Here is a 20,929-nt window from a genome sequence, read left to right on the forward strand (position 1 = left end):
ATAGCTGTGCATGTCCCAGTAGAAGAACTCATAATTAATAAACTCTTCTGGCCGGAACTGTCCCTTCTCAAGGAAATGCTGACTCCTTGCTCTTGACTTAATTGCAAATTGAGTAGAAACTGCAAAGGATCTGTCAAGCGTAAGGCTTTAGCACAGCCCTCCAAGTAACAGTGGCCTGATTCTCTGCAGCTCTGCAAATTCAGTATAACCACCTTGAGGCTGGTGTTGCAAGGATGAGGTGCACCAACTGGTGTTCAGGTTTCATGGCTGCAGAACTCTCTTAATTATGTTGATTAAGAAAAAAAAAAATGCACCTCGATGCAAAATCCTCCTCCAGACACATTATAGGGCCATAACTCAGTGCATTTATTCTGCTTGGCTGTTCCAAAGGCCAATAAGACATTCATCCTGCAGCTTGGGATGCTTTCCTCTTGCCTTTAGTGCAGCCTCTCATACCTTGGTGCTCGGTACCTGCCGAGGAGGGAGGTCAGCCCCGCGTGCTGCCGGGCGCTGTGCCGACAAACAGACGTGTTTGTCACCTTGGTAAAGCAGCGTGCAGCACGTCTGCAGCAGCAACTTGTCCAAAGCTGCAACGAGGAGACTTCAGTTTGAGTGGTAGTGCTCACTACCTAGAACTCCCTGGTCCTCTGGTTTTCCCCTAGCTGCTATTCCAGACAGACAACAGTGTCTCTTCCCAAGTGAGGCGGTCTACTTGGCACGCTGCAGTGCTTTCATGGGCATCTTTCCCATCAACAAGCAGGGATATTCTGCTTCTTGCCAAAGCAGCAAATGCTGGGAAGTGCTTATGATACAGTCTGTTCCTACTGAAGATTATTTAGAAAAAGAAGAAAAAAAAAAAAAGTACCTTCTTAGAGGCTGCTGGTTCTGGCAGTTTGCCACAGCAACTAGAAATCCTTGCGTAGTGGTTCCAGGACATGCACCATTTTCTTAAATACTTACTGTTATTTTTCTTCATCAGAAAGCTGGGAATAATTGACTTCAAAGACAGTAATTTTCATTGGATGTGGAACTGTCGACAGTTCAAGATCAGTTAATTCTCCTCATTGAGAGAGCTGTGTGTATGCCTTTTCAACAGAGTAAGATATTTTATGGGTTGTTTTGCAATTAGGTTTTGTCCTTTGAGTGCACTTTGTCATTACAACGTAAGAGGGAAGTTTATGTTTCACTTTTTGTATCTCATTTTTTCTAATCGTGAATTTCTACAAAATAATTTGCCCATGATGTGTGTGCCGTTGGTATGCACTTTACTGAACACCAGGTTTTAATATGCTTTCAGATTTCCCTGGTGTGTTCCTACCACAGTTAAATGACCTGACTTCAGATGATGTGGAAGCAAACGCTTCTGATTTACAGTGGTATATTTTTTGCCACACTTAGTTTAGCTTGTTAGATAAGTTGCTGAAAGGACTTCTCTCATTGTGGTGCTAATAGGTACTATTTTGTTTTCTCCCTTAATATGCACCAAACCTTGGCAAAATTAAACCCAGGCATCCCACTGCCTATGCCAAAGCTGCTACTTTTTAAAGTTACTTGAAGAAATGCTCTACGTTTTTTTCTTAAATTGTTTTAATTAAAGCGTACTATACAGTCTCAGTCACGAGTTATTTACTTACATCCCTTAGTACTTAATCTTAGAACAGAATTGGAAATATCGATAGAAAGTGTAAATCCTGGGCTCCTGCTTGAAAGCATTGTATCAGGTTTCAGCTCAAAAGAGCACCATTACCTTTAGCTGTCACGGATCTGTACGCTTGATCGATAAACTTCAAATATTATTAGAGGTGGAGGCTTCAGAGATTTGCTCTGTTCTTTGGAGAGAGACAGGGATAAATCTTTCTTAAAAATTGACTTGAATTTGCACTCTCAGTCTTCCTAGTAAAATGCATTTCTCTTAGGTGTCTGGGCAACTGCATGCAGGGCAGATTTATAGGCCATGTGCTTCTTGTAGTGAAAGATTTAAATGGTAAATCCTTCACATATGACTTCACAAATCATGTAAAGTTAAAAGATTTTTACCGTTTCTGTTGCTGCTATGCTTAAATTGTAAGGTATGGCTAGTAAATCATTTTAATGGAGGTGTTGCGCTTGACTCAATAAAAAATAAATAAATAAATAAATAGAGACAATGGTTTAGCTTCTATTCCAAAATGTTAATGTATTAATCAACGGGAGAATAATTGTTTTTTACTATGTTATAAATCTCAGTTGCCATTAGAATTGCAGCAAGGGTTGATGTAGCTGTGTTCTTAAATTAAAATTGTTTACACTGCTATACATTCTTTTTACATGGCCATAGCTCATTCTGGGTTCATTTCAGAGTTGTTCCTCAGCCAAATAAGTCATTCCTCTCCCAGTGACGGCATCCTAAGGGAGAGATGCTTATAAAAGAAAACTAATTGCGTGGTGAGGTGTTTAATAAATAAAATAAAGCAGTTGGAGGCAATGCACAATTATTGCTTACTGTCTGCTTTTGAAGAGGTTTTTATAGTTTGGGTTAAGAGTTTTGCATCTTAGGACGTCATGAACTGTAATGAATAGAAAAGGTCGTGCTTAATTATGTAATCTTTGAGTTCTTGGGTTGGGGGAGAAGACGGCTGCAAACACATTTACAAAGCTTGGTTGATTGTTTTGTGGTTGTAGAGGTTTTGGGGCTGATATTAAAATGTGTCACCAGGGCACTTGTTTAATGATGTTTCTCTAAAGCTAATGATTCGTATTTCCATATAGCATTCTACTGCTATTCTCTGTGCCCCCCTGCTCCCCAGGAGGATTGAAATTTTGGGGAATGTTCTAGGGAAATTTCCAAAAACACGTGTCCACCAATGATTCCACATCTCCTCTCCTCTCCCATTCCCTATCCTAGCTGTCTTCCCCGTGCATAGCAGTAGTGCTGCTGCTTATAGCGGACGATACCTTGCAAGTTGATCGGCCAGATCAGTTCAGCCTCGGGCAGCCCGCTTGCTCCTCTGCCTGAACTCATCTGTCGAGATAGCTTGATGCTTTATCCCTTTTCCTTTGGAAAGCAAAAGGGTGGCTTTTCCAATCCTGAGGGCAGCTGCAGCCAAAACCTTCGGATTGTGTCGTAATAAGTCCCGAATTCTTATTCCTCTTCTAATCTCAACAGATTCTCGTGCAGGTGAGGAGGGGTCAATAAGGAGCGTGGACCATGCAGTCGTCGGTGGTGTTGTGGCCGTGGTCGTATTTGCCATGCTTTGCCTGCTCATCATTTTAGGGCGATATTTTGCAAGGCATAAAGGTAAGGCAAAGACTGAAACTGAAAAATGAATGGACTTGGTACAGCTGTCACTTCTGAAGCTTGCAGTCAGCACTGCCACTCTAGGTGTACTCCGAACACAGGCTAAAACTGAAATTTGGAAGTCTTACTACAAAACCTAATTGACCTGAGCTGGTACATACATGCCAGTGTCTTGGTTTTGTGGTTTACATTGTAAAATATAGATGTCCATCCTGGGAGCTTGTTACAACTTCCAGAGTAAGGCTGAACCCACCCACAGTGACGTGACCATTCCAGTCCCTGTGTATACGGGCAGGTGTTTGCACAAAAGGATTCTCTGTTAGCAGCTTTTATTTAATGGATTTGGGAAAGCTGTCAGAATAATGACGAGCTGGTTGAGACCCCCGCCAGGGTGGAAGGAATAATGCAGAGAAGAGAGGAGAAAGCAGTGAGAAAAAAAAAACAAAAAACAACAAGGCACATTAGGGGAGAGAGAACAGGAAGATGAAAGATGCCTTTCCTTTAAGTGTTTAAAACACAATTTTACTGACATTTGAAGGGTAAAATCACTGTGTGACCTAGTTTCTTCTCTGTACTACAACACCATGGAGAACAGCACACCATCACGTCTGCATGGGGACGTGACTGCCCAGCCAGCGGCTGGTGACAGGGAACGCTGCGGTGGGACGTGGGGCAGCATCAGCCCCACTGCTTGCCCTGGCACTGCTTTCCTGTGCCCTCTGCTTGCACTTCTATAGGAAATGCAGGTTAAAAATGCCCAGCTCCTCTTGAAGGAGTTGCACATCTGGGTGCCTCAGGCAGGACTGGAGAAACCTCTGTCTCCGTGCCATGGGGTCTGTGGTGCCGTGCTCCTTGGTAACATCACAGCTGCACAGTCCCGAGCCGCAGTTGCATGGGACCTGCTCTCAGGCTCCATTTCTTTCCTGTGGCATTGATTTCCCCTCCTGCTCGTGGCTTTGTCGCTCTCTCGCTCACGATGTCACAGACCTTGCCGCTTCGCTTTCAGGTACATACTTCACTCATGAAGCCAAAGGAGCAGACGATGCAGCCGACGCAGACACAGCTATCATCAATGCAGAAGGAGGACAAAACAACTCTGAAGAAAAGAAAGAGTACTTCATCTAGAGCAGCCTTGGTTTCAATGAGGTGTCCAACCGTGGACGGTTACTGGCCCTATTTAAACGCTAAAGAGACAGTGATATTGGAAGTTGCAACCAGCTTGTGTCTTTTTTTTTAAAGAAAAACGCAAATGGGTGGAGAGTTGTGAGACTGGGAGGGTCCGGGATTTGCTGTGTAAAAATATTCTTCGTAAAGTACACTCTGCTGTTTGACACCTCAATTTGTTTGGGTTTTATTTTTTTGGCCAAGTCCGGCTTGGATTTAGTTTAGTGAAGTCATTTGCAGAAGATTCTGTGCCTTGTTTTATTTCTGTTTGTTTGGGTTGGGGGGGAGGCTGGGAAGAAGAGGGGCTTCTGTGCGTTAGTTCCCTTCGGATTTCTGTGGTTCTTTGTTTCCCCTTTTGTCCTCTGTTTCTGGAGTTGCCTGCTGGGACCCCTTGGAATAGGTTGGTTTCTTTTTAAGGTATTTTTCTTTCTTTTTATCCTCACTGTTTTCTGTTTGGAACTCGGTCTCATCGGAGGAGAACCAGCACATTTTAGATCTCATAGTTTGCAATTCAGTGTACCCATATTCCATTTTCTCTATTGTCGTAAAGGCTTGGATAAACAAACAATGAGAACCTGTTTGTGGCTGCCCATGATTCAAATGCTTTAGATGGTGGAGACTAGAAAATAGCCTGCAACCCAGAAAACGCGCTGCCCGGCTGCGGAGCAGTGTGACACCGGGGTCCGTGTGCCCGATGTGTCGCGACGTGGCCCCAACCCATGTGCCCGTGCCCATGTCCTGCTCCCAGCCAGGGCTCCTCCTGCCGCCCAGGTGGCTCCAGGGTGGCAGGATCTGGTCCGCAGAGGGGCAGAGGTGGGATTTCTCTGGGCTTATTTGTGTTGCAAACCGTTCTGTCGCGCTGTCCCGATTGGCCTGACTTCTCCCTAAATTGCTAGAAAAGGAAAAGCCCCCCCCTGGGGAGCAGAAGGCTGCAAACGAACGGTTTTTGTATTCTTTTCCCCTCTGTTTGCCCTGTGCCAGGGAAGGCAGCAGGGACCGGTGCTCAGGCGCATTTGTCCTTTGGGAGCTGCGAGCTCCCGGCCCCCAGCCTGGTCCGGGTGCAGGCAGCCAGGGCCGGGCTGTGCTGGCCGATGCCCGGCTGCCTCCCACCCCTGCTCCTGCCTCAAAGCTGCCAGCCACGCACCCCTGTCCCTGTCCCCGTCCCTGTCCCTGCACGGCAGCAGCCGTGGGGCACAGCGACTGACAACACCTCACCTTCCGCATGTGTTAGATCCGAAACCTGGAGCAACTGGACAGGTGCAACTGCCTTTTTTTATCAGATAAGTAAAACGTGGGAATTTGCATTAAAAATTAGTGTGCTAACTGACTTATAAAGCCATAGGTAAAAAAGAAGAATTTAGGTAAATTAGAATTGTGACAGATAGCAAATCACAATGAGAAGACGGTTTTAAAATTATATATGCTGACTTGTTTTTGGTGAGTAATCTTGGATTTTGAGAGATACTTTTTTTTACTGTGTTTATGTGGAACATGTATGCTGATTTATTTAAGGGAAACATTAATCTTAGCGTCAACTTTTTTTTAGGGGGTTGGGAGGATCATTTTTGTGTGTGTTTTTTTTAATTGTTTTTGGCAGAACCATTATGACGCAGGAGTCTGTTGGGAATGGGACGGCATGAGAGCAGACAAGCCCATTCTCAAGCAGTAGTCTGTCTTTCCCCTTTATACAAGAAAAAGAAACTCACAGGAATAGCTTTTTTCTGAGCAAATTTTGTGGAGCGCAGCTCTTTTCTGAGCCTTCAGCACCATTGCCAAATCACACCATGGTGAGAAGCATTCAGCATGTTAGAGTTCGGGGGGGCTTTTTTACTCATTGATCACGGAATTGGCATCCTGTTTTTGAACAGCCCATCTTTGTTTTGAAAGTGTACAGTAGTGCAGTGTTACCGATGTAACTTTGACTTAAAATGTTGACATGTCTCAGGTTCATGTGTTTTGATTGGTGTTTTCCGTCTCAGGTAGATTGCAAAATTTCGGCCCCACACATTGGAAAAAAAAAAAAGAGTAAAAAAACAGGAAATTACGAATTTTAGTTGTATATTGGTTTATGTATTTTTTCTTCAGTATACAGTGCACTGTTTGAAATGTATTGTTGAGTATTACTTTGTACAGCTTTAGGTCATTAGGATTTTTAAGTGTGGAGAAAGAACAAACTTGTTTAAAGGAGTATTACAAATGAAGGATGCGTGACTGATGCTAAACAACCTTGTTCTTTGTTCACCCAGCCTTTTTATTTTTTCCCCTTAGGCCAGTTCTGTTTTAAGGTGTCCATGGAAGATGTTACAATGTAAGAAAATACATATCCATATGTTCCCATTCACATTTTGTATTGGTTCATGTATACCATTTTTACAAAGAAAAAGAAGTACTATAAAATATCTGTCTTCTTAATAAAAAAAAATTAATGTTACAAAACTATCTTCACTTCTCATTCTGCGCTCTTTATCTCCCACTGCTCTGGAGGCCGTGGTCACGGCGGAGGTGCGGGGGCAAGGACGGGGCCGGTCCGAGCCAGAGGGAGCGCTGTGGAAAAGGTCGGCGTTGGTAAACTTCCCATGGTATGTTGGGCAAGAGCCCTGGGGTGACCCGTAAACCCTTGCTGATGCTCCCTTCCAGTGTCTGCCACAAGTCTGAGAAGGGAGCCTTGCTCTTTACAAGAGTTTTACTCCTTTAAGAAGTCATTGATGCGATTTCCCAGACTGCTAAATCCACATCACGCCCTCATTCCTAATCCATTGTAGCAGTGTGAGCAGTATTTTCTGAAGGGCCAAATGGGGAGGAGAAAAAATAAAAGCCACTAGTACTGCTTGGACAGAGTATTTCTAGTTGCTTCGTTAGGCTGGTGGCTGACATTAAAAAGATTTTATTTTTTTAAGGAAGGATCGCTACCTTGCATAAGTAAAGTATTTAATTTGAGTTTCAACATAATGTGATGGTTACCGAGCACAGCAATAATGTTGGCCTGCTGCATGCAGTTGCCCTGCTGAGAGGCCTGTTTTTACAGCTCCTGGACGGAGGAGGATAATCCCGAGATGAGAAGCACTTGGCAGGGTGCTCCACGCACCTGCGCTCAGCCTCGTGGTGCCTGTTGGCGTTGAGAGTGCGTAGCCTCGCTCGGTGCTTGCTGCCCGAGGGAGTCGCACAGCTTCACGCCGAGCTCTTGTCCTCTGCTCAGGGTCTGGTTGTGTTTCATCAGTGCGAGGGACATGCTCTTCCTCTGTAGGGACAGGTCGTGTCAATACAAAATGTTATGTTGTATAGAGTTACTTCTATCTGTCTATGGAATTAAATTTTTATTCCAAATCGGTCACATAATCTTGGATTCCAGAGATTACTGAAACCCCAGAGCGATATCTGTTGATCTGGCAGTCACTGTTCTGAGACTGGTCTTTGCTGATCACAAACTCAGAGTAGCAAATAGAGCTTACCTTCAAGTCGTGTGTTGAAAAAAAGGGAGCTTGCAATTTAGCTCACATGCGAGTTCAGATCTCCAGGTCTTATACAGGATGTTGTCTTCTACATGACACTTAGATGTTCAAAACCAGAGTATAACTCCCATGGCACTTTATTCCTTGAGTGAAGTCGGCTTCAGAGTTACACGGTCATTATTTATTTATGACAGTGCTTGCTAAGTAATACCTGCTTCCTAAACACAAAGCACCATCCTTTGCTCTGAAGAGCAACTGCAGCACAGCTCATAAAACAAAAAAGTTCACAGAAGGTAAGGACTGGTTGAAACACAGGTGAGTGAGAAGTGACAACCCTGGGAGCCTCAAGTTGTGCTGATTTTAAGTCCATGCTGAACTGGAGCATTTCCAGAAAAACTGATCCAGAACTGGGAGAAGACGGACTGAGAGACCTGCAAGCATAAAGCATCGATGAAGCTGCGTCTCGGTAAGAGGTTCTTTCTGAGCAGCAAAGTGCAGGCACCGAGCAGCCAAAGCAATCACACCTGGTCTGCAGTGCATGCAACACCGGGACCGCAGGGGTGATTTGTTAGCAGCAATACCCGCGTGCAGGTGCTGGCTCTGGGAACTGCCCCATTCCTCCAGCCACAGCTGGGAATTTCTTTGGCAGTCTGCGGTTTTACAGCCATTTAGCCATGAAAGAAAAACTCTCCCGGTTTCACAAACCTAATCCGTAAAGCCGTACAGAGTCGGCGCTGAGCAAAACAAAAGGTAGCCATGGGAAGATCAAAGAGCATTACGCCTTCCTCGGTCTCTGCTGCCTCCCTGTTAGCACGCACGACTTCTCATTCACTCATATTCCCAACGCGAGAGCCTTAAATCTTCCTTAAGTGATATCTTCTCAGGTTAATTAATCTCTAGGCTTAAACTTGCTGTGAGCAGCAGGAAGTCCAGCCTGCAGTCAGCAATGTTACGATTGCATCTTCTAATACTGTTTATCCTGCATTAGTGTTTACTTAAGGAGAAAATTGATCTGTAACTGATATTTCAATCTTCCAGAGCTGATGTTGGGCAGCCCAGTGCACAAACGTTTAATAACAGACAAATATGTAAATCCTGTAATGGCAGGTGAGTGTTGAAATACGCAGATTTCTTCACTGAACAGCTATCCCAGACTCAGTTCTGATTACTGCCAGATTTGCTTGCATCTCCCTTTAAAACGCTCAGGATTTCAGGGCTGTAATACGTAATGCCTGCTCGCCTCAGAACACCAAACTCAAATAAAAAGTGCTGCCACAAAGAATATGTTTCACCACTGATCAGTCTCAGCGTAGCTAGTGATGAAGCCAATGTTTGTTTCTCCTCTAACGTTTCCCTTAGCCGCATCTCCTGAATTCAGGTTATGAGGCAGCTGCAGCATTGAAATTAGGAGCATCAATCTTTTATGTTTTGGACAAAGAAGAAGGAGAAAAACAATTGCTTTCCACTGAATAGATACTAGTGAGAGATACACCATCATAATGTCCATACATAAACCAACTACTACACTTGCGAGTAGCTTTACATATTTGGGCTCACGTGCCGAGGGCTGCTGATGCTTGAAGGCTGGTATTCAGCACTGTCGAGCACTTGGTGCATTTAATACACTTCTCTGAGAAACAACATTTTTCTTAGAGAAATTATAACACTGAGCAAAAAGCTTTAGGGCAAACCAGAAAAAGGAGCTATTCCTTTTCTTATACAAAATGAGTGTGAACATATGTTCTTTGATCATTAACATGGCTATTTTCTAATTATTTCAATTTACAAGAGATTTTAATATCATATGTCTGATGCCAGCTCGTAATGCTTTGTTTTTTGTTTTTTGTTTTTTGTTTTTTTTCTTCTTCAAGACAAAACTAACTGCAGCACACACTTGTGGTGTCAAATGCAAGGTTATGGAGTTAGATAGGCAATTGAATTCCTTTCCCACCTGTTCTTGTTCCCCTTTCTCCGAACACTTTATGGTCATTATAATTCAGGTGGTAGCATTCCTGTCTGGCACAATGTCGATAGAACAGGTGAAAGAAAAATTTGGGAATCTTTATTCCACTGGGGGGAAAAAAAAAAAAATGGAGTAAAAGAAGAAGGCACAAGAGAAATGTGAAAAATACAGCAAGCACTTGGCATTGCTTCCAACGAGGAAGAGTTGAAAGCACTACATGAGCCGTCTGAGGCACCGCGGTGGAAACGCTCACTTCCAAACCACCAGAGCTGCATTATAGTGCTGCTCTTCATGTTTGTGCCATAAAGCTCCTTGGCAGGCAGTCATGATATGTTTTATTACAAGCCCATCAACTCAGAAATACCTAATGCGTTCCCAACTGCCAAGTGAGAGGGAGCTCAGCACTGACATCTCATCATCTTCCAGTGCCACCCTGTCTAGAGACTTCTCCATCGGGCAGAATAACTCCATTAAAATACTATAAAGACAGCGAAGAATAACAAATCACAGAGTGACACTATTATCGCATGAATTTAGCAGATTATTGTTTAGCTGCATTCAGTAATGGCATCTTATTTATTTTGCCTGAAAATAACAACCATCAGGGGATCCGGGATGGCATTTTGTGCCAGATAAAATCCCTCATGGGTGGCAGCTGTGCAGCTCCTGGGCCGAGGCTGCCCAGGCGCTCTCACTCATCTGAGAAATGAGGCAGCTAACATGTTAACATAACCTGACTCTTAAAATCTGCCTGGGACCTCATGGATTCATTTCAGTAGTATTTTGCCACGAGGCTGTTGATTCACACACCTATGGGGAGAAAAGGCCAGTGTCTGCCTGCTGTTCATCACTGCAAATGTGGCACTGTTCAGTGCCGTGGTAGCTGCAGCTGGCCTGCATCTCTCATCGAGGTGATGCACATACAAATACAACACTGGGTGAGTACTTCATGAACACCACAACCTGATTTATTCTGCACTTGTGTTGCCATGAGATGCCTGAAGTGTCTGTCTCTGTATGTTGCAATGGGGAGAGGTTTTTCATCGTTCCTAACATGACGTGCTGTTTGCCTCTCAATCTGCTCGAGCCGGCGCTCTTCCCCGAGGGCGCTGAGCTGTGATTAATGCTGTGGTCTGCCTTTAAATGCAGCCCTGCTGCTGCTGCTAGTTGCGGTAATTTTCAATAATTTAGTAAGCACAAAGGCAATCTACCGAATGCTGTGGAAAAGCGAAGCCTGCAAGAGCACAGCAAGGCTGCTGCAAGAGATGGGGAAGGGACGGAGCCATTTGGTTATGGCCACGTCTCAGTTTCCAGAGCAAAACTGATAAAAGTTTGATTGAACATTAATAGCCTATTAAGAATCCAGTTGTGAACATTGCCCAGTAAGAATGCTGCCAGCCACAGCTTTTGTGAGAACAAATAAGCTGCCTGTTGCAGAGTTCATGATTTATTTATGGACATGTGTGGCTCATTCATACCATGCCCCAAATCAGGACGTTTCTCATTATTTTTGCGCTTGCCAGCGACTCTGTGCTGGGAAGGAAATGCAGTTGCTTGCTCTCAGGCTGTTTACCTTCTGTGAATGTTGAGCAGGGTCTTTGCCAAGACTTCGGATTCAACTCCTCAAATGGCCCAGTTATTTCCCCAGTCATGTGTATTAAACTACTGCTCCCTTTAATCTTGGCAATTTCAGGCTGCAGCATCCATCTGTTTGGAAAAAGAAACCCAAACAGAAAGTGCTGCTTGAAATGATCACAGATTTACTTAGCTGCAGCTTCAAAAGGTTCTTATTTATACCTCATTACATCCCAGGGAATAAGGAGATCTGCCTCGGACAACTGGAGCTTAATCCTTACTCTTAGATGACTCCAGTAGACTTCTGTCAACGTCCAATATCTTACTTTAAAGTTATACAGCAAGTGATTGCATTATTCGTTTGTCCAGCCATTTAGTGTCACGCAGAGAACTAACTCTGCACAGAAACCTTCTTGATTTCGTTTGCTAAGGCTTAAGAAGTTGCAGCAATTTTCCACGCTGCCCAGATTGCACACCCTACATCCCTCCTTTATTCCTTGGCTATTTAGACCTCACAAGCCAAGTGCGCTTTATTGTCGAACATCCAAGCAGATCTCAACTTCTAGCAAGCCCCGTATGACCCCAGCAGTTTTCAGAACAGAAAATAACAAATTCTTCAATTTCTAATCAGTGTCATATCCCCAAATGATTGGGGATTGTTTCCTCCTTGCTCCCAGCCCATCTCCCGTGCCTCTCGCCTCGCCTTGGCCTCCGATCATCTCCTCTGCTCACAGCCTGCTGCCCGAGGCTGCTGTTCCTCTCAGCTCTTCAGCTGTACAACTATTGCTGTTAAGTGCTTTTAATTAAAAGGATCGAAGGACATTTCTAGATTTCATGAAACTGAAGAAAATGATCATTACTTAAAATAAAAGTGTAGTGTTTGCACTGAACTTAATGTTTTTACAAGTTGCATAAGTAATTTGGCACTAATTGCATGATTATTTTATTAGGTAAGAAATACAATTCTTAATTTATTTTTTACCAAGTACAATGAGGAATTATTTTAACTTCATAAACAATTCTGATTTGCATAATTACTGCCTCTTCTGCCAGGCTGATGCTGCTAGACGTCGAGGTAGCTTATGCTACATTAAGTAAGTAGAGATACATGATACTTTAGATTATATCGTGTAAAATGTACCTGAATTCTGAGCTCAGTGATTGAAATATACTTGCTGTTTTAAAAAAAAAAAAAAAAAAAAGCGAGGAGCTGGGGTGAAGTGTGACTGTACAAGTCCGTGGCATTGATCCGAGCTGGCCAGTCAGTTATCATCAGAAGCCCTGACAACAGACTAATAGGTTTTTCTGAAGATCCAGTCAGATCTTCCAGGCAGTGTCTCACGGTGTGCCACGTGGGATCATACCTGCTCCATACTGTATTGATCGGCCTAGGGCATGCGCTCCCTCCTCTTCCTCCCCTCGGCTTCCCATTGTGTCTGGGTTGAAAGGAATATTGTAAGAGCAGGCTGGGAGCTGGTCTGCAGCTGTGGAGGCTCTGCTCCTCGCTGCCTTTGCTAGGCTAGTGCCAGCCCTAGCAGCATCCTGCCTCTCTTGCTTTATGTTACTCTATTTTTCTCTCTGGAGAGAGAAAGGTGCTACGGAGGAGCTTTGGTTTGCAATAATCATATAGCAACAACAAATTAATAATTCCCAAATAACGGAGGAACTCTCACTGCCCGTGTCCCGGTGCAATTTCAGTAACAAATGGAGCAGCCGTGTGTTTATGGGCTGACTCTGCATTACCTTGTTCAGGAGGTTACTGCTGCTTGCAGTGTGAGGAGTTCTTCCAGCCCTGCATTTAGAGGAGCATCAGCAAGGACTGGGCTGGAGCCATGCTCCAGCAGATGAGGCTGCCCTGTTGCAAGAGTCTAAGGAAGTGCACAGTGCTGCATTAACCTGCTGCCCCCAAAATTACATGGGGTTGTGAGGCAAGAAAGGCCCTTCTGGGGCTCCCATTGCAGCGGGTGCTGCAGCAGCAAGGACACTGCCTCTGCCCCAGGAGGACAGGGACAAGGAGGTGACATTCACGGGGCCAACGCTGAGCTGTGCTGACCTACAGGACCAGGTGCAGGGGGATTGTCCAGGGCTCGGAGCTGTTCAGGCATAGGAGAAGGGGCTGGCCTCTGGGCTTTGAGTGCAGAGCGAGCAGTATGGGAGGTCCTGCTGGTTCTGGTGTACCTCGCTCAACCTTTCTGGCTGTTTTCCTGCAGAAGCCTGAGCTCAGCTGCAGCCCCAAGGGATGCTAAGATGCGGGCACAGCAGCCTTGCTCTGCACATCCTGACCATGTGTGGACTCCCACCGGTAAGTGAAAAACTCCTCCGAGCACGATGCCTCATCTCCATGCATGCTTCAGTGACAGGAGAGCTCTGCGTGACTCCGGATCAGCTGCTCAGAGTACTGCACAGCCCCTGAGAACCCCAACTTGTACCTGTCACACACGGCAGCATCCCTCAGGTGGGCCAGCAAGAGGAAAAGGTGAGGTTAAAGGGAAAGGTGGGCCCCTTGGAGGGCCCCATCAGCGAGCAGGAAAGCAGAGGGCTGTAAACACAACATGTACACAATATTTACAGTATACGAGTGGAAATGAGCTTTAGTTGAATCCTGTGAGCCTAGGCAGAGCAATTCAGTCCTCCGCACTGTACGAGACCATAATTCTGGTAGTTCCAATTTGCCAGCCATTTGCAGAAGATTATCTCCCTTGCACACATTATCCTCTTCAGATTTTAAATGAACCCTACCGTATCTGGACATATAATTTCAGTGAAGGGGGAAAAACAAATTCCAACTAAAAAGCAACGCTCAGGCTAATATTTAAACATGGGAGTTAGTAAAACAGAGAAAATAATTTAAGTCTAATGGCCAATAAAAGTTTAAACTAGCTTCGTCCTATTTCAAGGAACACTCATGGAGACATTTCCTACTCCACATTGAAGGTCTTTCCTGGAAAAACGTGAATATACAGGTAGCAGGATGGTGGGCTTTTAAATGATGCTTGTAGGGAAAGAATGGGAAAAGTAATTCTGCAGATGGGCAAAGCTCTGCGTGCCCTGCTGCTGTCTTGCAAACTGCAGCAGCTCCTTGGCAAGCTTTGGTTAAACAAAGGGGGCAGCTCAGCAGCGGGTGATGGCTTCCAGTTTGGACAGGTGGGTGCTTGGTGCAGGAACCCAGCAGAGCTGTCCTCGCACTGAGGAAGGCAAAAAACAAAAACAAAACAAAACAAAACAAACAAACAAACAAACAAACAAACAAAAAAAACGTGAGAAACAGGAGCAGAGCCCTTCCCGTGTACACTCTGCTGGCACAGACCCCTTGCACTCAGTGCGGCCAGGATGTGGTCCTGTCCCCTGTAAGGTCCTATCCTCAGCTGCCCCGTCCCCTTCGTTATGCCATTTCACTCCCACTAATTGCCTCGCCACGCTGCCTGCCAGGACATGGCCAGGCTGATCGAATCCTTTCTGCTCTGAAGAACTTGTCAGCGCCGTGCCCGTGTGGACGGACAGACGCTGACTGCAGGGCTCGCCATCCGTTCTCCCTGTCAGCCAGGCCTAGCTAAATTAATACCCGTTTTAACCACTGTGTCTGTCTATCTGCCACACAACCCCTGCTCCCTCCCTCCTATTTCTTACCCCGTTCTGCAGGATGGCAGCTGGAGCGCTGCAAGCCATGGGTGTAGAGGAGTACAGGCACAAGAGGGATACTGAATGTAGATAGAAAGGATAGGGATGGGTACAGTTCAGGATTTCCTCAAGCACCAGTGGGAGAAAATCAAAGGCAGGCAGGATCTATCAGTGCTTGACAGCCTGGGTTTAGTCTGGGGGAAACTCTGACCTCCAGATAAGGAGGGGATTGTGTGCCTTCAGAGCAATGAGGGTGTTCGGCCCTGCATGAGCCTTCCTCCCTGTCCTAGGGCTGTGCTATGAGCAGACCTGCTCCTGCCTGCCCCCTGCTCCTTCCCAGCTCAGTGCTTTGCAGAACTGCTGGAGGGGTCCTGTGCCCTGGCCCCAGGAGCAGGAAAGCCCCTGCTCCACTTTAATAGCTAACTAGTCACAGAGGCTCCTCGTGCCCGTCAGTACTCTGCTGGACTGCCGTCTGTCTGTTCCACTTCCATTTCGCTCCCTCTGAAATCAGGAACATTTTAGACATCTCCGAGTACAAAGAGGGAAGGAGTCCCTGGTGTTTAAAAAGATCCTGAGACTTGAAGTGCCTGGTAAGAGCAGGAGCTATTTTAAAGTTCTGCTGGCTGTTTGGAGTGCTCCGTTATAGCCACGATTGCTTTCTGGAAATCCTGTTTTCCTTTGAATTACTTAAATAAAGACTTGCTTCGTGTCCCACCAGTGTTGTCCTTCGCCTTTCCTCCAAGCCCCACGTGCTTGCTCTCAGCATCCTTTGGGATGAGCAGGATTTCCTTGCAGACTTTGGCGCTCTGCCTGTGTGACTGGGTGTTGATGGCTGCTGATGAGCAGTTTGTATTTGGGGTGTACAGCCACCACCATGATACCCTGGGCTAAGCATCCCACCAGGACTTCCCCCAGGGCTGCTGTCCCCTTTCTTCTGGGCACAGCAGCTCCTGCAGCCGGTGCCACCGCCTCCTTGCTGCAACAAGCGCCGGTGTCACCTCGCCCGCGGAGAGCACCTGGAGCAGTGCACATGAAACAAGCAACCCGAGATATGAAGACTGCCAGGAGTAAAAGGAATATTTGATCACATGCCCTCCTCTCTCCTCTGTACTCAGCTCGGCAGCCTCCCCCGGGGCCGGCACCTTGCCGCCCTGCTCGTGTCTGCGCCGAGCTGGCAGGCTGGCGGCAGCTCCTCGAGATGGCAGCGGCACAGGAATAGCAATGAGGAGGGAAGGTGATCTCCAGCCTGCAGTCCTGCACACGCCTGCCTTTCCTGCTCCCTTGCATTCTCGCTCTTTCCACTGCCATCACCTCTCTGCTGCTTTGTATTTTCCATCCTCTCTTCCCCAGCCCTGGTCCCTCTGCTCCCCAGGATGGCCTCGGGCAGGGTGCTTGGTGGGCACAGCAGGCAGGGATGGGGTGCCTGGTGTATCTCTTGCCTTGCCCTAGATGAACCATCCCCTCCAAACAGCCTTGTGAAAGCCAGCGATCTTCAGGAGCAGCAGGCTACTTGCAGAAGACCACAGCTCATCACTGGCAGGTTTAAAGGACACTCCAAGAGGTTTGGGAGTCTTTTTCTGAGTCTTCCCAGGCCTTTGTGTTCTGAGATCAGTGAAACCTCTGAATCCTGATTCTTGGTCATCCTAATGACTTCAGCAGCAGGCAACATGAGTGCTGCTGGTATCACTACATAAAGACAGGGTCCAGGTATTTTGCCTCATTCATAAGAAACAGGAGCTGCTCAGCCACTTATCTCAGAGGCAGCCTCAGGAACTGAGAGCACATCCCTACAATTATAGCAAAAGCTTGTGTCCAATCTCCTTCTGTTTCTTCCAATGTGCCCCTTACCAATGTCATGATCCAGCTTTTGCATGTTGCAGGCTGTTCTATGTCTCCCAGCTCGGACCCTGGCATCAACACTTACCGGAGTCCTTTCAACAAGTCTAGCAGAGCCACGCTTCACATGTGAGACTTTGTGTCAGCTGGGATTTTTTTGGTGTCAGAAAGCAGGAGAACACCTCGAGCCACATCCCAACCCCCCCGCACCCAGGCTGCAGCCCCCGCAGCTGCCCTGGGGCATAACCGGCCCCCCATGCCTGGCTGATTTTCCCTGCTCTGGGTAATGCTGCTGTTAAGAAGGAGCAAGGAGAGTGGCAGTGTTTTTCTGTGACTAAGAAAAGGTGTACGTGGCCTTGATTGCAAATGAAAAATTAAGGCCCCGTGTCTTGCATTCATTCCCACTTGATTACACACTGGTACGTAAACAAATCTTCAGCCTGGTGCCTGAGGGGTGTCAATGATCCACCTTTTCTTTCACTCGCCTCTCCTCCAGCAAATCTATAATGCATTTAATCTTCAGCAGTCACTCTCCTCAGTTTTTAAATGTCTAATTTGCTGCCGAGTGCAGCTCTAATTCTCTCTGTGCCGCCGTTTTAACTCTCTGCCTTGTGTTTGCCCAATTGGTTGTCTGCTTGGATGGAGAGACCTGACTGCACCTGATCCTTCGGAGAGAGGGAGGGGGAGAGAAGCTAACTGCAGGGCAGAGACTTCCCAGCGTCGTTGTCCAAGCAAACACCTCGGTGCTTTGGGAGACTACCTGCTTTGCTCACACCACAGCTAGCAGGCTGCTGTCGAGCAAGGCTTTCCCCCGTGCCAAGGGCAGGCTCCCCAGCCCTTGGCTGGCTGGAGCAGGCGTGTGGTGCCTGGGCCGTGCTGCCAGTGCTGGCACAAAGCCTCCTGCAGCCCACGGCAAGGCAGAAGGTGGGGATGGTCTCACCAAACCTTGTGGGTTTGTTCCCAAGCGCCCAGACTCGCTCTGACCCTTCCAAGGCTGCTCAGGCAGAACCTGTCCCCAGGAGCCCCCACCCCAGCCCTGGCAGCCCCTGACTGCTCTCCCTCTGCGCCCCACCACCATCCCCACTCGCCCCAAGCAGCCCAGTGTCACTGCTGTAACTGGCAGCCCCCAGCACACTGGGGACACTGGGCACTGCCCTCCCACCCCACCTGTGCTCCCAGTTGTGGCCACTTCTCTGCCACATCTGAGAACGCTCAGCAGCAGCCTGTGTGCCTGCAGCCAGCTCTGGGTGTTATTGCCCTCTGTACTGGGCTGGTGGCGTGTCTGTTTGGGACTCCTCTGCAGGTAAGGGGGGTTTTGGGGGGTGCATCTGGATATGCCTTCCTCAGGGGCTGTGGGTATCGCCATGGTTTTACTGTGAAACCTGCGTTTTCTGTGTGGTGGGTGTTGTCTGAGTAGCACGCTCGCATTCAGCTTCCTTGTAGTGGGCAAGTTGGTCAAAAGGCTGCGAGGTCTGAAAGGCTTGTTTAGCACACAGAGCCACAGAAATGAATGCATTCACACCCATCGAACTCAGCCCGCTTGTAGCACTTACAAATTACAGTTATTTGTCTATAGGTGTCTTGTCAAAACTCATGGTTAGCTGAAGTGAGTTGCAGGTGGGGACTAGGAAGAGCAAGGATGCCTGCTCCGGAAAGTGTGGGACAAAATGCTCTCTAAACCAGAATTCTCTAACCTGGACATAAAAGAATATTTTAGCAATGTGTCTAGTATGTTCTGTACATGCTCCTATGGTCAAGCAGGACAAGCACTCTCATCTTGCCTCAGCATAAACAGAGCTTGCCTGAAACTGTGTGGCAGCCTCACAGCAGCACCCGCAGCAGTACGGGCAATCCTCCAGCAGCCTGGGGGTGTCCCAGCCCTTCTCATGCAGAGCTTTCGGCTGGTTTGGGAGCAGAGAGATGATCCGTAACACGGATTTCCTCCTCCCAAGCACTGCCTTCTTGTTTATGCATAGGTGAGCGAAACAGGTCTGTTGGCAGGCCTGGCTCAGAGTCCCCCATGGTCTGCGGACGCTGGGGATGCTGCTTGAGTTCAGAGGAGCTGTGGGTTATCTCTAGGCTGCAGCTGAATAGGCAGAAAGCTGACATCTCCCAGGTCAGCATAATACCATGTTCAGCTCCTTGATTTTTTTTTTATTTTTTTTTTCCCCCAAGATTTCTCAGGGACATATTTGAGATGCAGTTGCGAGGCTAGTCTGCTTGGAGCAAAACTTATTCAGGTTATCAAACACCACATAAAGCTTAAAAGGCATCTTTCTCTGTATGCGTATGTATGTGTTTTTATTTTTTTTCCCCTACTCTGTCGAGGTCTAAGGCTTTTCCTTCCCCTGGCTTTTATCTAGTCATTTGAAATGACTCCTACAATATTTAATCTTTATCAGAAACTGTAAGCCTTGTATTTATTTTATGGGTCAGTTGTTCATCCTTTTTTCTTGATGTTCTTGCTGGAGCTGGATTCTGGAGGGGGGGAAGGGAGGGGTAGAAAAAAAAAAGCCCTGCTTGTTTCTGCCCGTCAACATTTGTCCAAATGACAGGCAAACAAATCAGAGCTCTGAAGGCTAATAGCAGGAAGATAAATCTGGCAGAAAGTAAATGGTTGCATGAAGGGGATGTTGGAAATTTCCATCCTCTGCCACAGTATCGGGAGAGGACAGGAAGATTGCAATCCATGGCCCGGGTCAGGCTGTGACACTCCTCTATTTGCATAACCATGTTTTTTGCAGTGAAAGATTAGGATATCAGAGAAGCTTTAACTCAAAAACCTACATCGCTATCAGTGCAGCCACGGCTTCCTCCAGCTTGTCTGGAGTGGGGGTCTTGTCCAGTATGAGCCTGTGGGTGGCAGGCAAGGATTCTGGGTTTCCAAAAAAAAAAAAAAGTTCAGAGCTTTGAAAGTCCCAATATCTGACTCCAAGGTGAAATACCCAGTGCTCTCATTGTCATCTTCACTATGTAAAAAGCTTTCACTTAGAATTCAGCTGAATAAAAGATCAGTATTACGGGGGAGAGACAGCACTAAAGGTAACAGGGGTCTACAGAATTTACTATAGGTGCTGCAGAGACATAAATTTGAAGGAGAAAAGTGCTCCCTAGACATCCAAGATCTGTTTTTAGGATTCCCCAATAGCCTCTGGTTCTTGGAGTGTGAAGGAACTCCAAGAAGAGTGCACGGAGAAACATCCTACAGAGGACTTGTTGCCCTGTGGGTCGGCAGCTCGGGGGATGAAGCAAGACCCAGAGGCTGCTACAAGCATAGGGACTTGGAAGGAACGATTATGAATTGGGGATGTAGAAGTGTTTACTGGTTTGTAGACCGTGCACTGTAGAAAGGCAATGAATATTTCATGTATTAACAGTATCTGAAGTGTGGAAAGGCAAAGATTCTCCCTCCCCCCATTTTTTTTTTTCCCAAAGTCAGGAAAATCTGTCAAAACATTTATCAGAAATCTGTATAAACTGGCTAAGCGCTGTGAAGAGCTAATCTGCGCAGAGCTAATAAGAATGAACAAAGTCACCATAGACTTGCCATGGGCGTTCTTGATAAGGATTTATCATCGGAAACTCAGGTGAAATATAAACTGCCTCTGGAAGCGTGATGCAAATGTGTTGTTTTAAAATGGGTGCAGCCTGGGGAAGCTGTGCGATTGTCTGCAAGGAGGAGTGGGGCTCCCCAGGAAGGTCGCAGCAGTGCCGCATGCACCCACCCGTGGGCACAGGTCCGAGTGGGGGGCATCTTCTGCAAGGCACACAGCCCGGCCGGGTGCTGTGGGAGATGAAAGGAGGGAAAGAGGACAGTATGTGGGTACAACCCAAGCAGCACAGGACATTTTCTGAACAGGTAACTGTTACAGATGTGTTTTCCTGCTTTGTGATATAACCCGACGGGTGCGCAAGTAGCAGTATTGCCCCATCAGGGTGTTGTGGCTGCCTGGACTACCTCGGGTGCCACCCAGGTGCACGGTTTCTCTGGGCCACAACCCGGTGGCATGAGTAGCCCCTTCCTTTCAGCCAACAAAGTTTGGCTCC

The 20,929-nt window shown here is 46.8% G+C and overlaps 1 protein-coding gene across 4 annotated transcripts in view; it reads left to right on the forward strand.

Annotated features, from left to right (window-relative positions):
- The window catches only part of CADM1 (cell adhesion molecule 1), a 177,630-nt gene extending 170,759 nt beyond the window's left edge, over positions 1–6,871 (forward strand). For all 4 annotated transcript variants that reach the window (XM_082778060.1, XM_082778057.1, XM_082778058.1 and 1 more), the window contains 2 exons: positions 3,146–3,277; positions 4,284–6,871. In XM_082778060.1, the coding sequence (XP_082634186.1) occupies positions 3,146–3,277; positions 4,284–4,402 (251 nt within the window). In that variant the 3' untranslated portion in view covers positions 4,403–6,871. The remainder of the gene's footprint in view (positions 1–3,145; positions 3,278–4,283) is intronic.
- The last annotated feature ends 14,058 nt before the right edge of the window (positions 6,872–20,929 follow it).

The sequence above is a fragment of the Aythya marila genome (genome assembly GCF_965140915.1).
Source record: "Aythya marila genome assembly, chromosome: 23".
Lineage (NCBI taxonomy): Eukaryota > Metazoa > Chordata > Aves > Anseriformes > Anatidae > Aythya > Aythya marila.